The sequence below is a fragment of the Pungitius pungitius genome, chromosome 15, assembly GCF_949316345.1.
Source record: "Pungitius pungitius chromosome 15, fPunPun2.1, whole genome shotgun sequence".
Classification (NCBI taxonomy): Eukaryota; Metazoa; Chordata; class Actinopteri; order Perciformes; family Gasterosteidae; genus Pungitius; species Pungitius pungitius.
This window is the reverse complement of record NC_084914.1, coordinates 909858-935576: the sequence shown is the minus strand read 5'-3', so window position 1 is coordinate 935576 and position 25719 is coordinate 909858. Positions and strand designations below refer to the sequence as shown.

General features: G+C 42.6%; 1 protein-coding gene across 1 annotated transcript; it reads right to left on the bottom strand.

Moving 5' to 3' along the window:
* Positions 1-7373: 7373 nt before the first annotated feature.
* On the bottom strand, positions 7374-24267 carry vipr2 (vasoactive intestinal peptide receptor 2). Its single transcript, XM_037457962.2, has 13 exons — positions 23984-24267; positions 18389-18494; positions 17113-17253; positions 16057-16148; positions 13024-13121; positions 11916-12048; positions 11593-11743; positions 11240-11300; positions 10340-10409; positions 9768-9859; positions 9306-9435; positions 9135-9176; positions 7374-8864 (listed from the first exon to the last, which is right to left on the bottom strand). The coding sequence occupies exons 1-13, from the start codon at positions 24032-24034 to the stop codon at positions 8691-8693; spliced, it is 1341 nt and encodes a 446-aa protein (XP_037313859.2). The 5' UTR covers positions 24035-24267; the 3' UTR covers positions 7374-8690.
* Positions 24268-25719: the final 1452 nt, after the last annotated feature.

The following is a 25719-nucleotide window of genomic DNA, read 5'->3' as shown; positions in this document are numbered from 1 at the left end:
ATTTTTGACGATTTTCCTCAAATATGTAAAATGGTATAACTCCGAGGAACATTGATATTTCTGGCTAGAAATTTTAATTCATGATGCTTGTGTAGGCCTATAAGTATTGCCTTGAAAGGATTTTCGAAAAAGTATAGCGCCACCTATTGGCCTAGGTCAATGCAAAATTTCTACAGTCAGATGTCCATTTCCTAGCCCTTTAATCTGATTCACTTCAAATCTGGGAATATAAGCCTTAAGACTGTGATGGTATGTCACTGTGAATATTGTGAGTTTTGGACAAACTTTGTTGCCGTGATGACACCATCCTCGCATGAAAGTTCGAGCACATCTTCTGAGCCTTGGCAAACTCCAAAACTCTTTGAAAGCTCACTGAGTGTCCTAGGTGATGACCTTTACAGACCCGATGTAGAGTTTTGGATCAAAAGTTAAAAATTCCCTCCATTGCGCCCCCTGGAAGTTTTCGACGAAGCGGCGCCGGCACCATGTTTGACCTACAATTGTGGTGATTTTTTTAACAATTGTATTAAAGGGAGACTTCAAATAAAGTCTCTGACGACTATGCTCTAAAACAAACAGGAAGTCAGTTATAACCATATTAGTGTGAATATTCCCTGTAGTATTGCAAGAGAGTCACCAATCCTATTTGAAGGACGTTTCAAACCACTAAATTGTATCAGAGCAGATAGCTCATCTGCAGAGCGCTCGGCCCCCAGCGCTGGAGATGTGGGTTCGATTCCCAGCACGGCAGATCTTTTTATTTTCACCTCTATTTCGGTTTTGCACTTTGTACATCGCCACAACTTATTTAATAAGACTCCTGATGTGACTTAAAATGTATTTAATGAATCCAGGATGTAATATTTGTTCAGTATGCAGGAGCAGTGATTTAATTTGTCATGTTTAGTTTTTTTACATGAGAATATGGTTCGGTACATGCTGAGTTAATGCGAACAGCTGACGTGGGGCGCTTGTGGTAGCGGGGCAGCTAACAGACACTTTAATATAATTACATCTATGGTTTAAATACTCGTATTCTGCCACATACTGGTGGAGATGCAAACACATTTACTCTGCGATCTCCATAAACTGTCTCTGCTCTGCTCACTGAAGCAAATGTCTCTGACGACTATGCTCTAAAACAAACAGGAAGTCAGTTATAACTCTATTAGTGTGAATATTCCCTGTAGTTTTGCAAGACAGTCACCAATCCTATATGAGGGACGTTTCGAATTACAATATTGTATCAGAGCAGATAGCTCATCTGCAGAGCACTTGGCCCCCAGTGCTGGAGATGTGGGTTCGATTCCCAGCACGGCAGATCTTTTTATTTTCACCTCTATTTCGGTTTTGCACTTTGTACATCGCCACAACTTATTTAATAAGACTCCTGATGTGACTTAAAATGTATTTAATGAATCCAGGATGTAATATTTGTTCAGTATGCAGGAGCAGTGATTTAATTTGTCATGTTTAGTTTTTTTACATGAGAATATGGTTCGGTACATGCTGAGTTAATGCGAACAGCTGACGTGGGGCGCTTGTGGTAGCGGGGCAGCTAACAGACACTTTAATATAATTACATCTATGGTTTAAATACTCGTATTCTGCCACATACTGGTGGAGATGCAAACACGTTTACTCTGCGATCTCCATAAACTGTCTCTGCTCTGCTCACTGAAGCAAAAGTCTCTGACGACTATGCTCTAAAACAAACAGGAAGTCAGCTATAATTTTTTTTAGTGTGAACATTCCCTGTAATTTTGCAAGAGAGTCACCAATCCTATTTGAGGAACGTTTCGAATTACTACATTGTATCAGAGCAGATAGCACATCTGTAGAGCACTCGGCCCCCGGCGCTGGAGATGCGGGTTCGATTCCAGGTGCGATCTTTTTTTTCACCTCTTTTTCGGTTTTGCACTTTGTACATCGCCTCAACCTATTTATTAAGACTCCTGATGTGACTTGTCAACTTTTTGCAGGCCTTTTGCAGCTCGGCAGTAGCCTTGTCTTGGTGGATTCCGTTCATGAGACCACAGAGTCAGGTTTGAATGCCAGCCCCGAGAGTGATTTATTTTGTCTCCTTAGTCTCTTTTTGACCCGCGAGTCCGGCCGACCGCTGCCACCCCGACGTGCAAGGAGAGGCGAAGGCCCGTTCATCGCTGCTTGCAGCTTTAATTTTTTAATTTTATCTTTATTTTTCAACTTACTAACCCATAGCTTTAGTGTACTAACCCATAGCATATATCTTATTATACTTTTATTTTATTTTGGTCTTATTGCTGCACTACTTTGTCGTTATTGTACTGTCTTCCGTCATGCACCAACCGCCAAGACAGTTTCCATGTACATCTAACATGTAATGGCAATGAACGTTTCCTGATTCCTGAACCACCCAGTACGCCCCTTTTCACAATCTGATCGACAGCCGTCAATTTTGGGGCAGACGTGTCTCGTCTCAAACAACCTCATGGTGGTTTCTGGTAGGAAGAGTTTTGGCTCAAACAGAGCAGTAAAAGTTTGAAGGCTCATTTCAACACGAACTCGCAACTCCAACAGCAGTTCTCAGTGAACGACTCTCATTCCGTCTGAAAAGGCTTCTGATGGATCTGCAAACCTGAAACTCCTCACCCCACCTTTGCTCTGAATGAATCTTGAGTGGATTTGAAAGACAAAGGGACATTCCTGATGACAATGGGGACTCTCACCTGGAAAAGAACATTCACAGGCAGATGGAGTCGCCCTGAACTACCTGCTGAGCAGCAAACAGCCGGCAGGGAGGAACCAGATCAGCTCCTTCTGCTCGTGGTTGCTGATTAATATCAAACATGAATCTTTTTAGTATTTAGTTGCATCATTTATTCTTGAAGGACATACAAACCAGAAGTAGAAGTATGAAATAGTCTTACACTTTAAAAACATGATTTTAAATAAAGGTTGTGCTGAGCCACTAGAAACAAAGGGAAAGAGATTCACTGATATTTTATTAGCTTGGGATGTTTCATGTAACAATCATGTAAGTAAGCAAACTGTGGGAAATGGTGTTAAAGAATCTGCTTCAAATAATTAGTTTTTTCATTGTGGTCGTGTGAAGTTGAAATCTTGTAATAAGATAAAATAACTCAGATAATACAGAGTGAGAAAATGAATTTAATGCAAATATTTAAACCCTTAACTCACACGGCTTTGGCAGGGTTGTAGAGAAGGAAAAGCTATTGACAACGGGATGAAGTGAGACGTGTTGTTACGTGCCTACTGGTTTTTGAACCTACTGGTTTTTGAACCTACTGGTTTTTGAACCTATTGGTTTGCCTACGCGTGCGTGTTTGTGTTCTTCTAAAAGCGATCACCTGATTCGACACGCATTCGCAAACATATTGCTGAAAATGTTCAAAATGCATCACATCTCCATTGCAGCAATTACGATTGTATAAGTGAGCACTACATCACTGCCACGTATGAAGAAATACATGAAAGAACATATTTTTATTATATTATTATTTTTGGGGGTCAATTTGACCCCATTCAATGTTTAACGTCTCTAAATAGATACCTAACATCATTTTCTTTCATGACTTTTCCTAATTTAACAGGGACAACTGGGTACAAATGAACATAATGATATGTTTTGGATGTCCTGTACACATGTTGTACGCATCTGTGTGGTTCGGGGTCAGATTGACCTCAGGCTGCTTTAGCTGTATGAAGCTAATCAGGTCGTCCTCAGGTCAGACACAACATCTGCACCTGCAGTATATTATCAAATAATCTACAAAGTAACACATTTGAACCTATTTGGGTTTGGTGGGGGGGGGAGCTGTGAGACTGACCACCTGACCAGCAGCCTTCTAAAGCCTTCATCATGGCGCTTTATTATTCTGCTCTCTCAACTGAAAACTGCTTCTAAAGAAAGTTTTTTATTGTCAATGAGGTTTTGTCACAGCTCTTTGATCATGTGACGTAGAGGAGAACGTGTCTGAGACAAAAGATGAGGTTGAGGAGGACCCTGAAAAAAGAAAATGTAATGTGCTATTTATGTAGTCAACAAACTAGCACAAAGTTCCAAATACATAAACCTGGTGAAAAAATATATTAAAAATCATTTTCTGGGTGTTTAACTCGCTGGGGTCAAATTCACCAAGACCACTGTTTTTTGGTGGCGGATCGGGAAACGCTTCAAACACGTCTGCGTCGAACCCCCGAAACACGATGCCACACACGACCCACGTGTTTGTGTTTTTCACATCAGAGCTTCTTTCTTTTAAGACGGATCAGCTGGGTGAAGATCTTCTCACTGTTGAAGCAGCTTCACACCTTTGTCTCGGTGCTCTGAACGTTCCTCGAGCTGCCTCTGGGGGGCGATGGAGGTCCACTGGAGGTCCTCACACCTTCTGTCCCTGCGATGGACACAGCGATGACCAGAGAGGGTCTGCTCTCATGTCAGATATAGAAACGTTGCATTGATGGATTGCGTGGGATTGATTTAACGATCTACAGGCTTTAGATTTGTGGAAGAAGTATTTAGATGTTTTAATCTATCGGATATAATGATAAATAGCAGAAAATGGCAGTAAAAGCCTACATTCAACATCCTAGCGTTACTGTAATGAACTTTAACTGGTTATGAAACGAATCAGATGAACAGAATATCTCATATTAACTCGCCCTGTTTAATTACAGATTTAATTTGAAGCTCATCAATCCGTAAATGCCATTTGTGTTTTGTTTAATCAACACAACGAACCGAGTTTAGACACAACACGCACTTCCAAAGCTAGAAGTTATTTTTAATTATAAATACATTAAATTAGAATTTAGATAAGAGATTAAATATGGAAACAAGCTATGTTTCCCTTCTGCTGCAATATTGCAGTAAACCGTAGCACTAACAAATCATAGCACTTAAACTGTACTTATAACGGCACTTTCTATAACATGTTTTAAAACTGCTTATTTGATGAAAATTGTACTTTCTTGTTACTTGTTCTTCTGAGTTTGTATCTCTATGTGGAAATGCACTTATTGTGAGTCGCTTTGGATAAAAGCGTCAGCTAAATGACATGTAATGTAATGTAATATTCATGAAGGGAAATGTGATTTCTAAACACTTCAAATATGCAGTGATTCAGACAAACTGATACTTTGTACACAAATATAACACACACACACACACACACACACACACACACACACAGATGGATCCGTCTTTTGGGCTGCGCCAAATTTAAATATTTGGACGGATTAAAATCTCAAAGCCGAGAGGATAAATGGAGCTAAATGCAGGAAAGCCTCGTTTGTCGTGTCCTTCCGTTTCATCTAAAAGTAGATTGGATTTGGACAAAATTCGTCCCGCAGACCAGAAACCAGCATTGTTCTTTTTATTTTTCATTAAACTTCACTTGGAAAGGATAAAACAATCCTGTGAGTGGAAGCGTCCCATAAACTCGCCGACCCAAAATAACCAGGGAACTTCAACTGGGGGAGATTTCTCCCCTAAAGACGAGACCAGAATGAGACTGTGATTCAAATTCAAATGATTCATTTCATTCAGAACACAGCATGAGGGCAGAGAAAAGTCCAAATCCAAACTAGTGACGGGATCTCATCAGGAGAACCAAGCTCATAATTCCCAACTCGGGGGTTACGGTTATTATTTCGGGATGAATTTGATGACCAAAAGCTGTTTTTTCTCTGACCGAAGTCTCACTTATCAATCAGATAAAATAGAAAATTGGCCCATTTCCACTACTGTGGCACCACGCAGAGTCAGAAAGGCCGTGACCTTTAAAGGTCACGGCCTTTCTGACTCTGCGTGGTGCCACAGCAGTGAGTTAGTAGTGAATTCCGCTGAATTTCTTGAGAGCTTTCCCTCTGTGGAGTATAATTTACCACCATCAGGCGGCTGCGAGGTCCACGACGACAGAAAAAAAAGAGAGTGGCAACGCTCCCCCCGAGGACGTCGTCTGGAGACATCGTGACGCGGGCAGCGCCAGCCGACCTCGCTGCTCCGACACCTCCAACCCACACAGCAGGTCTTCTGTTCAGGGCCCTCGATACGGTTTAAGCAGGTGGTGAACAGTTCTCCAGGGTTTCCATTCAAAGAAGCTTGCGGAGTGTTGTTTCCAGAAGGAAGGAACCTGCTAAAAGCTCCACAAGCGCTCGTGATTCATTCCACTCTCTTTTCAACAGATTCGGCTGAGTGACAGCCGCTGACCCCCTGTGAGCTCCGCCCTGTGACCTTTGAACGCCGGCAAGGTCACGCCCCCCAATCGACCAGCACTCAGTTACACACACACACACACACACACACACACACACACACAGACTGCGTCGCCTCCCCTCGGAGCTCCGTCAGACACATCCTCCCCACATTTGAGTGACAGGAAACCTCATTTCACTGGATTTCATCCTCTGTGTTACGAAAGGAAAGAGAATATATATATATACATATATATGTATGTGTTCCATAAATACTAAAAGACATTTAATAGTTTTCACATTTCGGTTTATTCTTCTTCTTCAAATAATTAGCAATCATTTCCCCACCTGAATACTTAATTTTTTTCAGACTCTCTAAAAACAAACGAGCCATCGTCTATTTAACTAAATCCACAATGCAAAGGTTTTGTGTATAAAACGCCCCCCAAAACCGAACAAGTCTATTTGCATCTTTTGCATTTGCCTGAGCTTTATTTTCCCTCTGATGAACGCTGGCATTGACCAATCAGAGCACCATTAAATCAAACATCAGACCAGCGAACACACACACAAACAGTCTCACGCCATCAGAGCGAAGGGACGGCCTTCACACGTGTGCCTCTGGTTTAACGAGAAGCAGAGTGAGAGCAGGATGAGGAGGCATCCGACTCTCATCATGTCACCAGATCCCCCTGAAAGCCTCAGAGCTCTAACCTGGGGAGGATTTCATGGGACCAGAACGTTTACTCACAGGCAGATTTTTAACAACTGTGGTTTGAAAAAGAGCAACAGCTCGAAGCTGCGAACATCGTCAGTAAGGAGAGGAAAAAAGTCTCTGCTTTCAAACTGCAAAATATTTAACTCACGTTTAGAAGCAACAGTTTTAACAATCCAGAGTTTTTGTCGCGGTTTGGGTTCATGTCCCGTTTTATTTTGTAGTGTCATGTCTCTCGTGTCCCTGGGGCCGTGCTTGTTGTAACAGTTTTAATACAAAAAACTATTTTCTGTCAGTATTTTAAGGCTGAAGGTGTTTCTTTCCTCCTAGACATTCGTGTAAATGGCTGAAGGTTGCAGTCTCCTGCTGTTAGATGAGTGAGAGAAGCTTCCTTACCCCCCCCCCCCCACCCCCCCCGCTCATTCAGAAGGCCACCTTTATTAATAAGTAATCATCATGAGCAGGACATGAGCAGCAGGATGTAATGACAGCCTTTCACGGGTCTTGTCACACCACACAGATGTAGTTTGATGCTGTGTTTACATCACTCGGTTATCACCATAATAACCAGTTTCTGCTGCGAGAGCCTTAAATGGTCCCATGAGGACGACTTGGCCCTAAATAACAGACGCTGTTGCAGCTTTTAAACAATGCTGACGAGCTTAAGTGTCTGCACACACACATTAAAGAGCAACGTCTACACAGTGCAGTGCTCACAAAGCCTTTATCAATCATCTTTTGCATCACATTCAAGGTGTCTCTCGACAAAATACAAGTGTCTAACAAGGACGTCATACTCAGCATAATGGAGGTCAACTCTGAATATGAATTCGCTCAACAAACCAACAGCAGGTGGTACAGAATCAGAACCCGATGCAGGTTTTGGAGCATGAACACCACTTCTCAGCGTGATGCCGATGGTCAGAGTTGCAAAAAGAACCCTGTTTTTGTATTGTTCCCTTCAGCGATTCTAACAAGCTTCAAGCTCCAGATGGAGGGAAGCTGGAATGAACGCTTCAACCTGCATTTGCTCGGAAAACTCACCCTTTCACCTGCTTTTCTGACGCTGGGTTGAGGGTTTTTTCTCTTCTTAGCGGATTGTTTTGCTCTCACATTGAACCAAAAAGTATGTTACTTGTCCATCAAGCGTTTCAATCAAAACAATTTTATTTGTAATTTTCTTCCAAAACTTTAAAAACTTCAAAAGTACAATCAGTCAAGAACAGGCACATAAAGGTGGTCACGGTTATTTAAAAGAAACCACCATTGGCTCAGGGTAGAACATCTTCATTTAGTTGCGTTCCCTCCTGATGTAAAAACGCCATTATTTCTTTACACCAGAGATCTTTGTACTTTTCCCTCAACGTCCTGTTTTGTGTTATTTGTTGAGACATCCGATGCCAGCGTTGTACCTGACTCACACAACAATGTGACTACGGTTGAAGCGTTAAAGCTGCATTCTGCATGGTGACCAGCAGGGGGCGACTTACCTCACAGATGGAGGTAAATCGGACAAAATATGAGGACACCAAAGAGACAAAGACACGGTTAACCCAAATTAAAAGAAAATGGTTCTTTCTCAGCACAAAACCCGCCCTCACAGGACGGATCAGAACTGCTTCAGGTCTACTTCAGGTACATTTTGAAGGGCCGCAGAGATTCGTAAAGCTGAAACCTTTAGACCTCGTGTTCCTCCATCTCAACTTTGTGTGAAAATCCTTTTATAAAATCTATTGGCGCTGGGGGGCAGTTTGCTGTTAACGGACCCCTCCGGTCCTCACAGCACGGTGGTCTCGGACTGCAGGATGGACTGGGTCCGGGAGGTGCGGTGAAACTGGGCTGTGTGCTCTGAGCCGTTCCTGGAGGCGAAGGTGCTGTGGAGGAGCTGGTCTCTGCTCAGGCGGCAGTTCAGACACACACTCTGCCATTTTCTCTTTAGCTCGCCCTGAACCTGCAAAAGTAGAGAACAAACATGAATAACTGTACCGAACCACTCGTGTGTGCTCATGATGAATGGTATGATTAGTAGTATTTTTAACGTATTGTTAGCTAAATAAATCTAAAGAAGGACATTTTGCCACAAGTACATCTCCGACAAAAGGAGAAAAATATTTGATTTAGTTTCTCTCCTTTCTGAAAATAAATGCTAAAATGACTTTCATGTAAATTGCTGCTGATTTAAAGGTCGACCTTCACAGTCCTGAACCCCAGTAAAGCTTACCTCACTGTTTAGGAAACAGTAGAGAATGGCCACCACCAGACCCTGAAGAAAACCACACAGCAGTGTTAAAAAGACCAAGTGATTCCACATTTAAATAGTAAACCCAATCCATCCATTTATTAGTGTTTAAGTACAATAACATTGAGGTTGAAGGGACTAATGAAACAGCACCTGAAAGGATCCGAGGGCCAGGTCAAAGAATATTTTATAAGCTTCTGCGATGGATTCACTGAGAGAAACGAAGACCACGTAGTGGATCCCGAACAGAGGGATGAGCAGCAGAGTGGATTTGGCCAACCTCCTGAGAGAAGAACAGCGACAGATCATTCCTGCTGCACGACACCAACCTGTGGTTTCCCGTAAAAGGTCCCGCTGTCCCGACGTTTGGGGGCAGAGATCCGAGACGACGCTTCCCATTCACAGACTCTGAATCTCCAACTCCACCTGCTCCGCTCACACCTCAACGCTCCGAGGTTCGACGCATCGCTTCAGACTTAAAGGAACACAGAGCAGAAGAAAACGCTCTGCGCGGCTCCCATGATCCCCTCATGTTTTTTTTTTTTGCTGACTCATCTACGCCGGCGTACACGGACCGACGAGCAGGTGTAGCGCCCGGGCCCCCCGGTGAGCTACCTGTACTGTGATTGGTCGTTGCCGCCCACGTCTGGACACCTCAGCTTCTGAACCAGGATCCTAATGATGCTGATGAAGAGGATGAAGTTCACCTGGGATACGGGGAGGAAAAACAATGGAGCGATCAGACTTCCTGGGGAGGGTTAGAAAAACACACCGGGGGGGTTATTGTTGCAGCGCTGGACAGTTTTCAGCCCACAGAAAGCCATAAATGAAAAGTGAAGACGGAAACTTATCAAAAGAGCGAAGAGTGAAGGCGTCTTTGTTCTGTTGCATTTAAAAAATGATGTTGTTGCCTGAAGCTGCTGTTTCTCTGTTGAAAGACTGTTTGCTCCGAGGTCATTAAGTGTGTTAACACTTTACACAAGAAACCAATCACTTTGTCCCATCTTTTAGAGTTCATATATCAACTTAATAGTGCAACTAATTATCCAGAGTGTTTCAGAAAGTCCCCTCTGATTCCAGGCGGTTCCTCCCCATCACCATTATCCATCGAACACGAGGTCAGTGCATCTATTTCTGTCCTCCTGGGACTGCTTCTCTCTGACAAACAGCAACGAAGCTCAACCTACCATGATGGAGAACCCGATTGGTCCGTTGATCACCCAGTTGGGAATCGGGTTGTCATTTCTCTCCCAGCACCTGAGGGCAACGTCGATAACCTTGACGTAAGTATCATCGCCCATTTGGCTACATTGGGGTATTTATTCTGTAACTATGAACATTCCCTTTTAAATCTAACGTGAAAGTAAAGGAATCAGCCTGCGGATGTGATTTGAAGGAGTTTCGTTCCAATGAAGCCTACCAACAAACGTGTGGAAGGAGAACCAGGATGCTACATGCTACATTTATGCTACAAATATGGACAAGGGCAAATCAATCACACAAAAAAAGGCCATGATGATAAAATATTCAAGATTTCTGGTATTAAAATACGTAATTTGACTTAAAATCTCAAAAAAAGTTTCAAATCTGAGATGTCAGATTTCACTCCAGACTAACTTCATGTCTCAAGAGTTAATATTTGTCTCATAATATTAATTTGACTCCTCAGGTCAAGTCTATTTTTTAATGCACCTCACACCATTTATCATGTGTCTGAAAGATGTTTTTAAATGTGTTTTCACACTTAAAAGCTTCATCTTTCCCGCTCACTGTTGAGCTGAAACTATTTGCAGCAGAAGCCGAGCCGATAATAACAACAACTCAGTGAAAAAACATTCAAATGAATCATTTTAATGCTCTTTGACACAGAGAAGATGTGTCTTCCCCCAGAAAACAGAGTAATCTAATTAATGAAATGTAATTAATGTAATTAAATGCAATCACTGCAACAGAAGATAAGGAGTATGTGGTGTGCGTCTATGCATCCACAAAAACAAATACTGATGATAATTAAACAGAGAACAAATGTTTTTCAGATTCCAACAGATTTAATGTATATAACGCAATGGAAGGGTATGATCACTCACCCCGTGTCCTCCAGATAAATCCTCGTCATCACCCACGCAGAGACAAACACCGTGGGGATCCCTGCGAGAAACAACATTTCAAATCTTATATCATAAACCATGACTTGTTTATTCACTAACGATGGGAATAGTAAAGATTTAATAAAATATATGTGGTTTCAATGCAATCATACTTTAAATGTGTAGTCTGTTGCAAATGTAACCAAATTAACAACAAAATACAATCAAACTAATACAGAGAAAGGTCATGTGACATAATTGAAACAGTTTTATTCCGTCTACTCAGCCACTTTCAAGAGTTAAGAAAATTACTTTGGGAACATGGGAAAGGCCGAAAATGCGTAAAAGGTCACCCCAGCCGATGAACATGTAGACAACAAAGTGTTGGTTCTCTGAGAAGATGACGACCAGCAGCGTGTGGAGGTACAGACCCTCCACCAGCAGCCAGAAGAAGTTGGCCATGATGAAGTACTGGAAGAACACCAGGCTGGCTTTACATCCCGCCTAAAGTACACAAAGGTCAAACATTTCAGCTCCGGACGTATTTAGCAAAGTATTAAGTCTCATTTCTGTAAAACCTTATTCACACAATGCATTGCACAAACTGAGGAGTGTGCAATGCATCGAGTGCTGAGGTCACCGGGGACCTTAAGGGGGACCTTAAGGGGGAACTCACCAGTGACGGCTGGTTGGAGCACTGCGAGGTTCGGTTGAAGAGGATGTCGTCTTTCACCAGCACGGCCACGGCCCTCAGGACGAAGGAGAAGAAGAGGTTGAGGTGGATGTAGTTTCTGGTGCAGTGAAGCTTCCTGTAGAGATGCACAACGTACAGATTAAGGAGCTAGAACGCGTTACCTTACGGCACATGGCGGTTCATCGACAGCATCAACAAAACTGCGTCAAATGATCTTTAGTTATGATTACTGCATGAGGCAGTGTTGTGATCACCTAAACAAAGACCAAGGCCGGACTCTATCAAGACCGAGATGGACCAACACTTTAAGGGGTTGAGAAGAGGTCAAGACCCAGACCGGACTCTATCAAGACCCAGACCAAGACTGGTGAACCAGACCATTGTTTCACCCACACACTAATTTGGTAGTTTTAGTATCAAAACCAAAAAGTATAGAACTAATAAACTGTGTAAAGTAATGTGATAAATGAGCTCTTAAAATATATTATTATATAAAAAGTAGTTTTGTTCATTTGAAACCTTTGAGCTGTGTTTTACAGTAAAATTTACCCAAACAGAAGGGTGAGAAAAACAGCTCCAATTAACATACTCGAAATTAACAAACTGAATAAAACCAAATCCAATTAAGCCGTAACACGAGAGGCTGTCACACACACACACACAAACTTATACCAATTAAAGATAAATCAGAAAATTTGAGATGTGGCCAATTGGCAATTTCTGTTCATTTAAAAACAAATTAAACTTCCCGAGGCTCGCCTGAAACGTCAAGCAGCGGGGAACAAATAACTAAAAATGAGCTTCCAATTAACACCAGCCTTCATCTTCTGTAATTAGACAATTTGTTGTTGTTTCCATGCTGGTTTATTGTTTTTTCTCGTTAAGGCCTTTACACAGAGGGATGTTTTTTTTCCATGCGATTACATTCTCGCTATTATGTGGCAAGAGACATTTGTTTCCAGAACAAGGTTGATTATTTTTAACGAGCTTTCTCACCATCCTAACATGGTCTCTAGTCAGCTTCCACACCATTACCACCGAGGCCTTCACTTCGTGTGACGTTACTGTGTTTTGGTCTCTGTGGTCTTACCGGAACAGGCAGAGGATGGCGCTCCCAGTGGTGAGGGCGATCAAAGACAGGCTGTGACCCAGAGTGTACAACGTCTTCACCAGCATGTAGAAGACAAGCTGGAGAGATGGAGAGAGCAGAGGAACTGGGTCAGACCTTCAGAGACCTGAGCCAGCGGGGCTGTCCTGCTGTTGTCGGACATTGAAGGCAGCACCTGTATGCAAACTACACACATAGTAGATACGTAGATAGATACGGATAGATGGATTTATATCTAGAGCGGGGTAGACAGACGGAACGACAGATGGATGGTTGGATAGATGATAGACGGAACGACAGATGGATGGGTAGATAGATGTATATCTAGGGATGGGTAGATAGACAGAACGACAGATGGATGGTTGGATAGATATATATCTATCGATGGGTAGATAGACGGAACGACAGATGGATGGTTGGATAGATATATATCTATCGATGGGTAGATAGACGGAACGACAGATGGATGGTTGGATAGATATATATCTATCGATGGGTAGATAGACGGAACGACAGATGGATGGTTGGATAGATATATATCTATCGATGGGTAGATAGACGGAACGACAGATGGATGGTTGGATAGATATATATCTAGGGATGGGTAGATAGACAGAACGATATATGGATGGGTAGATAGATATATATCTAGGGATGGGTAGATAGACGAAACGACAGATGGATGGTTGGATAGATATATATCTAGGGATGGGTAGATAGACAGAACGATAGATGGATGGGTAGATAGATATATATCTAGGGATGGGTAGATAGACGGAACGACAGATGGATGGTTGGATAGATATATATCTAGGGATGGGTAGATAGACAGAACGATAGATGGATGGGTAGATAGATATATATCTAGGGATGGGTAGATAGATGGAACGACAGATGGATGGTTGGATAGAAATATATCTAGGGATGGGTAGATAGACAGAACGATAGATGGATGGGTAGATAGATATATATCTAGGGATGGGTAGATAGACGGAACGACAGATGGATGGTTGGATAGATATATATCTATCGATGGGTAGATAGACGGAACGACAGATGGATGGTTGGATAGATATATATCTAGGGATGGGTAGATAGACAGAACGATATATGGATGGGTAGATAGATATATATCTAGGGATGGGTAGATAGACGAAACGACAGATGGATGGTTGGATAGATATATATCTAGGGATGGGTAGATAGACAGAACGATAGATGGATGGGTAGATAGATATATATCTAGGGATGGGTAGATAGACGGAACGACAGATGGATGGTTGGATAGATATATATCTAGGGATGGGTAGATAGACAGAACGATAGATGGATGGGTAGATAGATATATATCTAGGGATGGGTAGATAGATGGAACGACAGATGGATGGTTGGATAGAAATATATCTAGGGATGGGTAGATAGACGGAACGACAGATGGATGGTTGGATAGATAAGAAGATAGATCGATAAGACTTTTAAATCAAAATGTTCAGTATTAGTCGATGTAATATGATTAAAATTATGCTGGCTTTGGCAACATTTGCAGAATTCGTTGCCATTGAGGCCTACTAATTTGGGCTGAGCTGAATTGAGGGGGGGAGTTTATAACATTGGGGGGATCGAGGGGGGGGGGGCAGGCCTTCACAATGCTCGATTCAGCGATGCCATTCGTGACACACAAGCAGCCAAAGGAACAAAGTGAACCTGCTGACAGGACGCTCGATTCCACAATGAAGTCTTCCATGTGAAGACAAAAACACACAAACGGCGACTAATCTGTGACACGGCCAGATTCCTTTGACTCACGTAATGAAAGCTGTAAACAGAGGAACCAGAGACGGCTAAAGTCAGAAATAACACAAAAAGAAAAGGTTGAAAATAAAGATTCCTTAAATCATCTAAAAGATTTTAGTCTTTTACTTCTGATCGGGTTTCTCCACCAAAAGGGTTGTTTTCATGGAAACTGTGTGAGAGATGTTCCTTTTTCACTCAACCACACAAGTTCTTGCCTTTAAATCTTTTCACATGTCATTTCTCCACAACATGAGGAGTTTTTTCATTTGTTGTTGGTAATGTTTTGTGAATTTCATCAATATAAAGTAGTCACATCTCATGTATTTTAATAATATTGTAAAGTTGTGATATTATACAGGCTGAGTATATATATATATATATATATATATATATAATATCACAGTTATGCTGGAAACTTACTGTATATATATATACAGTAAGTTTCCAGCATAACTGTGATATGATTTATTTATGTTGTCTTTCTGTTTTCTCAAATTGTGCAAAATAAACTAAGCTAAAACTAAACCAATCTGCACCAAAGAAATGCATCTTTTCTTCTTCCACTGTTGGGCTGAGGTGTAACCGCTGGAGTGGGGGGGCGGAGGGGGGTGTTGCTCAGGATGTTTGGGGTGAAATCCATGCTAAAGAGAACAGGTGAAGATGTGACAGAACGAGTGAGAAAGGAGGATGGCGGGAAGCATCAGTTTAACGAGCACAAAGGGGGATTCAGTCGCGGCCCGATGGAAGAGGGGGGGCCGTGGGGGGGGGGGAGCAATTATCTCCCCCTGGCACAAACAAGGACAAACGTTCTCCTGAACCCGATAAAAACAACTTTAGGAAAGGTAGGAGGAGGAATCACCGTGCGACCAATCAGAGACGAGGAGTCCGCGGCAGTAAATCACATCAACATTAATTAACATTAATCAACATTAATACCAAAATATGAAACACAAAGCAGTTTTTGAGTGGCGATAAGACAAGATGAACAAGGCGAATGTGCAGTTGGTCCATAACTTGTCTACATCTCTCATGAAGTCAAACCTCTGTAGAACCCACGACCTTCACCCATTTAACGCTGCAGCACACTGCCGTTGGGCGTATCGACCTTTTTAAAGATCCCCGTGTTCATTAACAACCACCCCCCCTCCCCCTCCACTAACGGGCCGCGTTATCAGGGGACGTCCGACCCAGAGGAAGGCGGCGTGGGGGCGGGGCCTTCACCTGGTCCTGGGCGGCCTCCGAGCCGCACGCGCTGGTGATGTTGGGGAAGACGTCGGACCACCCCGCCGGCGTGCACGTCCTGCTGATGTTACCTGGGGGAGACGGAGACAGACGGGTCATCGCTCCAAATCTAAGGTCGTCCCGCCCTCGTGTCGTCGCACCTTCAGCGGAGGAACCGAGGAAGAAAAGGCTGAACAGCACTTTAATGTAGTAGATCTACTGTGCACCATGTGATCTATTTCTAGCTTTGAACCCCCAAATCATCCCGTTTCGTGGTCTGTTTGACTACAAGGACCATGATTTAAATGTGAATGAACATCATGCTGTATTAGAGAAGACTGAGACCATAAACTCATGTTTACAATCTTACTGAGGGAATAAATCCAGAGAGAAGTGGAGACATTTTATCATAGACTTTTGGTTTGTGCATTAGAGTCCTGTTTTTTCACATAAATCATCTCACAACCCTTCAGACTTAAGACCACAACGCTGTACATGAAGTCACCGCGGTTAACAATCTAACGTGAGACATCACAAAGACATTTACAAAACCCAGTGGGGACCACTTCAAGAAGAATGCGCTCCTGTCCCTGGAGCTCGTTACTCCAAGCGGGTCCAAGCGGGTCCAAGCGGGTCCAAGCGGGTCCAAGCCCACGCTCACTTTCCATAAACACTCTCTGCACGTCTGTCTGCAGAGACGTAACGCGAGTCATCAATCAGCAGCCATCTGGTCCCTGGCTGGGGATAAAACCGAAAAGAAGCCCCCCTCCCCAGCCTCGGGGGTTTGGAGTGAGTGAGTGAGTGAGTGAGTGAGTGAGTGAGTGAAGCGATCGAAGGCTACAGGGTCAGCGGCTGAAGGGCCGCGTGGGGAGACTTTAGGAGGAAAGGTTCACTTTGTCCTCCTTTGTGGTGGGACCCATGATCCTCAGGGACACACACACACACACACGCACACACACACGCACACACACACACACACACACACACAGGCACATCAATCCAATGAAGCATGATACAAATGAATCCATGAATCCAAAGCAGATAAAAGCGACGCACCGTTCCTGCCGAACACAGTGGTGAGGACTCGGGGACACGGGATGGTGACGGTCTGTCCGACTGCCGTCCGCTCCCAGCATGCAATGCTGTCCCACGTTCCTCTGCATGCGGGTTCTGTCGTTTTAACTGGGTCGTCGCTCCCTGTGACACGTAAGGTTTTCATTGGTTCACACGCGATGGAGGGATGAACTGAACATGCCAGAGGCCTTCACTCTGATTATCTTACAGGAAAGAGTGATTTAAACTGGAGGAGGTCTCGGGTTACAATAGAGTTAAATAATGCTGATATTCACATAACTAAACTGAAGGATGAAATATTACATCATATTGAAGGAAGGAGGAGGTTCTCTTTGAACCCCACACGCTCCTCATTAAGCGTTTTGGACACTTTTCCTTGAATCACACAAACGTGTCAAGGATCTGGATGCTCTCAGTGCAGAATACGAGGGAGGAGATGAATAGAACCCCCCCCCCCTCCCCCGCCCACTGACAATAACCAAACAAACCCAAAATAGATCTTCCAGCTCCTAATGGGTGCAGAGGGGCTGATGGCAGAATGAGCGCTCGGCTCATTGATGGCTGAGTGGAGACGGTGAGGCGGGTGAAAGGAGTCCCTGAAGTCCAAGTCGACCAATCACACGGCTCCATGCAGCCAAATCCAGGTCAAAAGTGTTGTTCATTTGAAGAAGAAAAAAAAGGTGAACCTGAAAGTTTAAGTTTTAGTTGTTGAAAAACACTGTATTCAATATAAAAATAAGTGGACGAAAAATATTTTGGGGGTGAATATAGTTTTGACTCAATTCTATATATTGTTTTTAATAAAATACTTTTTTTCATTCTTCACTTGTTTTTATTTTTTGATATTCACTGTTATTATTTTTTTTTGGTTTCGGCGAAATGAACAGAACTTGTGACCTGGATTCGGCTCCACACTTTTAGCAGAACTCTTCATCCATGCAGGGTCCCGTTTGCGTTGTTGTGTGCAAGAACACGGCCACAAGAGTCGAGTATAAATGGACAGAAACAAGAATTACGAAGAATGTGAGAAACACTTCTGCCCTTAGTTCTGTCCTCCCACCTTCATGGTTCCTCCCTCCTCGCTTTCTTGACTTCCTCGTTTGATCCCTCCTGTTCATCCTTTCCTTTTTTGCTTCATCACTTTGAAGCTGTTTACACCTTCTCGTTCATGCTCAGCGAGGCTCGTCCTCCCTGCGACACTTTACCTGCACCCGTTCCCATTCACATAAACACTGTTATTGTTCAGAGAGGTTTGAACCTGTTTGGCCGCTGGACGCGTCCTCCCCCCTCAGCCTCCTCACGCACTCCGCCCGCTCCCTCTCCACCTCCAACAGGAAGTTACAGGTCGGATGTCGCCCGTCCACCTGCGGGGGGAGAAGAACAACCAGCACGGTTAAGGGTAGGAGGGGGGGAGGGAGGGAGCATTGTGGAGCCACCGTTTGATTGACAGGTGCCTTTTAGGAAGTGGCGGCTGGTCCATTGAGGGCAATGGGGCGTGACGGGAAAAAAGAAAAAATATATAATTTTTGTTTATATTAAAAATACATTGATACATGATCATGACTTGATCATTGTGTGGGGTGTTGTGGGGTTTTTAATGATGTTCTTTCCTCAACACACAAAAAGAAGACTTCCTCCGTCATGTCGTTTCTTCCTGCTCACACTGATCTCTTCTCTTCTTTTATTTTCTATTCTATTCTTTTATCTTCTATTCACAGACAAACAGATGGCTTCTTTTCACGGGAACATTACTCTTTTTCCTCGATGGTTTTGGAGCTGGATGCACGCCAGTCGGAATCGGACTTTTATTTACAAGTGAATGTGGACGACGGTTTATTTGACAGCTGGATGGAAACACTGCGTTTCTCTGTCTGAGACACACACACACACACACACACACACATGCAGGAGTGCCAGATGCTGCTTTTTATGGCTTCTAATATTTTTCCATTCCACTAATCTCATCTTTTTTTGACTGAGCGCTTTAAGAGTAAAAAAAGAATTGCCATTGTTCCCCACACCTGTTCAAGGTCCGTGTGTGTGTGTGTGTGTGTGTGTGTGTGTGTGCACATTCATCACAGTGCTGGAGGCCTGCAGCAGCTCATCCTGGTTCCACGTCCCACACGTCTCCTGTCAGATAAGTGATGAAGACGCAGAGTCTTCATCACTTATTTTTGCCCCACACACATTCCCTTTTAGAATAAACCTGTATTTTTAGGAGCTTTATTGTGCAAATACGAACAGCACATTAAGAACTCGTGTTTACAATGTTCACCGAGGGAATAAATCCAAAGTTTATTAATCAAAGCCTCCTACTAACTTCACCAATGAACGCGTTGCCCTCGCTTCCATCGCCGGGGTCGGACCTGGCGTCCCGTCCAGCAGACCCCCCCCCAGGGGTCGGGTCCGCTGTCCAGACAAAAGCCACAGCGACAGACACTCGGCAGACAGGTTCCCGTTGTGAAACTAGAGCGCTTTGACCTGCTCAGATCGGTTTCAAATCCATCCCCACTTTGTGAGGACGTCTTTCACTGTTTTAAGGCCTACATGAATTACTGTTGTTTTACTTGTTCAAGGTTGTCATCCAATCGATTGGCTTCATCTTTTGGCTTCAACAAGAGAAGACCACACATCAGGAGAACAAGAGGTATCATAAACAGAGAGTGTGAACACTACCATATGAAGCCTAATGAAGCGTAATCATGGCTGCATATGGTGAGTGGACTAATAACATCCCTGAGGTAACCACTCTGCTTGGTGCTTCCATGGGACCCCGCTGGGTGTCTATGTGGCACACTACGACAAAACGGGACATCCAAGCGTGCGTTGATTTTGAAAAATCTTTTATATCTTTTATTCCTCAATGAAGGAGAAGTGCCAATCACACACTTGTTCTCTCTTCATCTCCCGTTAGGTGACCTCAGTGCCTGTGGGGGCACCCCTCAATCTCACCTACCTCATCATATATATATATATAATCAATCCTAGCACAAAAACATATAACAGTTCCATAAAGAAATAACTAGAAAATCAATCAAACAGACGATGCAATAGGGGGGTGTCCACCTGTGGCAAAATCAATCTTATGGACCCCACATCTGCTTACTGGTCCTCATGTCCACATGTGAGTTAAAGTGGAATAAAGCTTCATTCAAACTGGATTATATGGGGGAGGGGTTCCATCAGGCCAGCGTGGGATGGCAGGGAGAACATTGTGTCCACCTCATTGAGGACCTTCATCACTTCAAGGGAAAGTATTATTGATTGTATTCTGACTACCTGTGTACTATTGTAGATGTATTTATTCTGGTTGGTGTCAGAGCTTCCTGTGATACAGATGTGATGATGGATCCCATCAATGATGTCATGGCTCAATTAAAAATATATATGATTGTTCTGAGGCATTTTTCTAACTTCATCAAATGTGTCCATTTACAGTCAAATAGTAACTAAAATGATTCCCCTTTATGGAAGAAACACAAGCTCTGATTGTTCCACGTCACATGATGTGCGCATTAACCATTTTGAATGGAACAAAGTCATTTTAAACAATAATCATCTAAAAACATGACGCTTTTAATTTGAAGTTCACTCAGTCTGTTTAATTTACGCTTTCCAACGTTTCCACATTAAAGCAATAAATCAGAGCTGAAATATAAACACAGACGGACTGACAGCGAGCTCACGGTCCGTTGGTCCTGAAGGGGGGGGGGGTCACAGTGAATGATGTTAACTCGACCAAAGGGGAAGCGTCTCTGTTATTTTACTTTGAGAAGCGTTACAGCGAAGAGAATAAACATGATAACAACGTAACCTGAAACCAATGAGAGGAAATAAACACGCTTCCACATTGACTTCAAGAGATTTTGATCAAATTAAAACTTTTTTCATCTTTAGTCTCAATCTCCAAAAGGCTTTGATGTCTCCGAGCGGTCTCCTTGTAACTGAGTTCAACATCTGGATGTTCACATGCAAACCGACCTAAGCTCAGTCCTCCTGATGTGGAGGAGAACCAAGAGATATGGAACCTGCTCTATGGTTGTTTAGGAGAAATACAGCAGGATTCCCTGTGAGCTTCATTTTCTGCCTCCACGGCCCCATCACCTGGTGGACGGGGGGGGGGGGGGGGGAGGGGGGCGCTGTGTCTGTTCCACACACACACACAGACACACACACAGCTTTAGACTAACTCCTAATAAATAATAATTCATATTGAATTATAAGGGATTAAACTTCCCCCTTCTATGGTTTTTTGTGTATCAGAATGCATATTTCGATGTCTGTTGCCGCGGCAACACTTTTTTTCCCCACGTTTCCCCTGGAGGAGCATTAGTAATTTGTGTCATTGGGCGACATGGGGGACGTTAAGTTGACCAACACACGTTTAACTGGGTCACGGGGGGGAGGGGGGGGAGTCTCTGGATGATGATGTCACACTAAACTAACAGTGTTCAGATGTTGGGGTCTATGTCTCTAGAAAAGTGTTCCAGTAGATGTCTTTTACCTAAATGTTGCGTCATCACGCAGCACTAAACTCTCAGGGATTCTTTGTATTTTCTCTTCTTGTTTTGCAAAATGACTTCAGGTAAAATCTCTCGGACGACCTTGGGCTCGAGGGACGGACTCAATGTACCGAAATGTCCCGCACCTGAGTCCCTGTCCTCTGGAAGATGGACACCTGTCCCCGTCCTGTGGTACCATATGTAGGGGGGTCATTAGGTATCCATTTGCCCCGGTGAGGAAAAGATGGTGGTTTGGGTTTAAATGTAACTTGAGTACAGAAGTCACGTGACTAATAAGACGACGTCTGGGTTTAAATTATTACAGGATTAGCGTTACATAAATACAGAAGTTACGTAACACACGACTTAACGTTTGGATTAAAATAACTTCAAATACAAGTTATGTGCCAGATAAATGAGTGTTTATGTTAAAACACCTGTGAAAGCGAACTATCGAGTCCACAAGTTAGGTGACAATGAAGAAGCGTGTGTATTTATTTAGGGTTTTAACCGTATGGGCCATGTAGCCTCGAACTGAGAGGCATAAGGAGCTTTATCTGGTTTGAGCAGGGAAGCATCATATTATGTATTAACCTCCTTTTGAGAGAGATTTGCTCTCTAATCAAACATTTACACCAAAGTCCATTTACTTTGTTATGAATCCACTGCGTGTTGTGAGGGGGGGGCTGGGGGGGAGGGGGGGGGCTCTGTGTACTTTCAGCTGCAGCGTTCCTTCCGTTGGATCATTAAACCCTCACATTTGTGTTTGGGGGATGTGAACATGTGGACAGGTCTGCTTTTAGTCAGACGAGGGCTGTTTATCCGGAGAGGAGAGAGAAACCCTGCGGTTTTCTCCTAGTTAACGAGAAGAGAAACACCGTGGAGTTATCTGCTCATTGTTTTCACAGTTCACTGAGGAATCGTCTGTGAGATGTGGGAAGATCACGTGGAAGTGAAAAGCAGTAAAAGATGACGTTTCTTTGGCTTTTCACTCAAAGAAATGGCTTAAGAAATAACTTAGCGATTATTGTGGATTAATGTTCCTAAGCTTCAGAAGGATTTAGATACAAATGGTCTCATTCCCGATGTCAGACTGATGATTACAGCCGAGTCAATTAGTCCTTGATTGATGGATTGTCTTGATTGTTGACTGTGGTTTGAATAATAGATCGATCTAAACCAAACATGGCCGATGGTTCACTGGCTGAAGCTCAAATGTGAATATGAAGTGCATTTAAATGACTGTAAGTCCAGCTCGGTCCAAAGTTGATCCCACTGCTTTTTGTGCCGAGACCCGGACCATCAGTTTGACTCTAAATGGACCATCATTCACTAAAAGAACATGATGCTGAAGACCTGAAACTAGAGACTGAGACCATAAACTCATGTTTACAATGTTTACTGAGGGAATAAATCAAGAGAGAAGTAGAGTCATTTCCTCATAGACGTCTATGGGAGCAGAGGAGTCGCCCCCTGCTGGTCACTACACAGAAGTAGAGTCATTTCCTCATAGACGTCTATGGGAGCAGAGGAGTCGCCCCCTGCTGGTCACTACACAGAAGTAGAGTCATTTCCTCATAGACGTCTATGGGAGCAGAGGAGTCGCCCCCTGCTGGTCACTACACAGAAGTAGTCATTTCCTCATAGACGTCTATAGGAGCAGAGGAGTCGCCCCCTGCTGGTCACTACACAGAAGTAGAGTCATTTCCTCATAGACGTCTATGGCAGCAGAGGAGTCGCCCCCTGCTGGTCACTACACAGAATGTAGCTTTAACGCTTGAACAATAGTTTACCGTGTAGTGATTTATATTTTCATCCAATGAAATGTCAGACAGTAGTAGAGAAAAGCTCAAGATGACATATTGATCAGGCACATTTTTTATAATAATTATTCCAACATTTAATTTATAAATCTGCTCTTTTCGGGAAACACATCGTGTGATAAATATTGAACTTGCTTCCTTTTTTTCTTTGGATCTATTTTAGAAGTTTCATGTGTAGCCCAGGCTACTTTCTCTGTTTCTTAGAACAGCGAATATTCAAATTCTAACAAGAATTTAGGAAGTTTTTGCTCCAAAAACATTTCCTCCCAAAACAAGGAAACCACTTCCACCGCAAGAGTATGTGATGAGCAAATTAATCCATGATGAAAATAATTAACTGATTACCAAAATCAAAGAGCAAGTTCTTACCTAAATGTCAACATTAGAAGATAAATACAAAATCACAAGCGATTTAAATGTTGTATATTAAATAATTCCCCATAACTTTGTACTTATTAATTAAATGTGGATCTTCTCCACATCAAGGTGTGCATCTCAACACGTTAATGCAGGGTAAGCAGGACTCACCGTGCGCGTACACGTAGAGAGACACAACGTGACGAAGAGTAAACTCCTCATCGTCTCTGCTCGGGTACGAGCCGAACCGAGCCGAGTCGAACCGAACCGGGAGTCCTGGACTTAATTTAAACTCCACGTTACTTTTCTCGTCCCGTCCGAAGGATCTGAATGTTTTTTTAAAACTTCATTAATAAAAAGAACCATTTATAGAAAATAAAAAAGGAGCGATATTCCGTAGCGAACACCTCACGGAGAGGAGTGAGCCGACGGATCGGGAACACGCATCTCCAACTGGCACGCGCACCTCCAACTGGCACGCGCAGCGACGGGCACCGAGGCTTCCGGCACTGGGTTTCAAAATAAAAGCTGTATGGTGGATTGCTGTAAAATACAGAAGTAGAATTACTGTAAGTAATGGTTTGAAGTCTTCTCAATCCCTTCATTTTGTTGTATTGGGTTTGTTTTTTAGAAGAGAATATGTGTTGGTCATAATCCTTGAGTTATATGTAAATCAAAATGGCAATTATGTGCTCTAATCAATGACCACATTGACAGACACATCATTTTTACCAAAAAAATCATTTGACCTTAAAGTGAACTCTTCTTTTTAAGGAATTAGATGCATCGAATGAAATAAAAATGGAATAGATACATTTCCTCCTTCATGCACCTGATTAGTACAGTGGTGTCTATGAGTCACGTGACCCTTTGCCCATGCAGCCTGTCATCAATATGCTGAATACAAACTTGTCATTCCAATTTGGCATAGTTAATTAAAACTGAGTCTCCCTTTCTGTTTGATTAAATTCATGATGATGTTTGATCCCTAATGAATATTCATAAGTATAAAGAGATTAATAAAGATCAACCTTTAAATTAAAAAATAGCAATAGACGTAATTACTTCCACCATTAGTTTGATAACTGAGTGCAGCAAAGTCTGTTTTCTTATTAGGAACACCTAATAAGTAGAAGTTGATTGTTTTAACGACCTTTCCTCACCTTTCAGATTCACATCACTGCAATGTCTCATTTATCACTCATAGATAGATAGAAACTAAATAGATAAATCATGACCTGCCACTCAAACAAATGAGACATTTTGTCATGATTAATAAGTTATTTTAATGCATGCATTTCAAATTGAAATGGAGACAACAATTTTTCTTTATGCAAATTTCCTCCACAAGTTACCTCCATATTAACTCTCACCCTAGTTGTTTTTACGTTTTAATTTACTGGCTGTAATGTAGATTAATTCTAACTTTACAAAACACAAGCCTGACATCTAGTGGGGAAACTTTATCTGTGCACTGTATCCACATTACACATGACTAAACTTCATTGTACATTGTACATTTTTTATTTTACACACTAAAATATCTGTTTTTAAACATCTTTCTTATGGGCTCTGAAAGTCACTCGTGCCCCAACATCACAGGCGACGAAGAGGATGAAAAGGTCAAAGGATAAAGGCTGGTTTTGAATGTAAAAGGATGAGTTGTGAAACTGTGGTGTGACTAATAACCTGGTGTAAATCTTCAATTATATAAACATATAACGTTTTATATGTTTATACATAGTACAGGAAAAAATAGGATTAAAAAATGCATTAAAGGTTACATTCATTTAATTAATTTAGTTAAAATGCTAGTATTAATGCTTAGTCTATAAAAATATATAGTAAATATATAAATTAAAACACATATTTAAAAATAGAATTATTCAGTCGGGTCTATCACAATT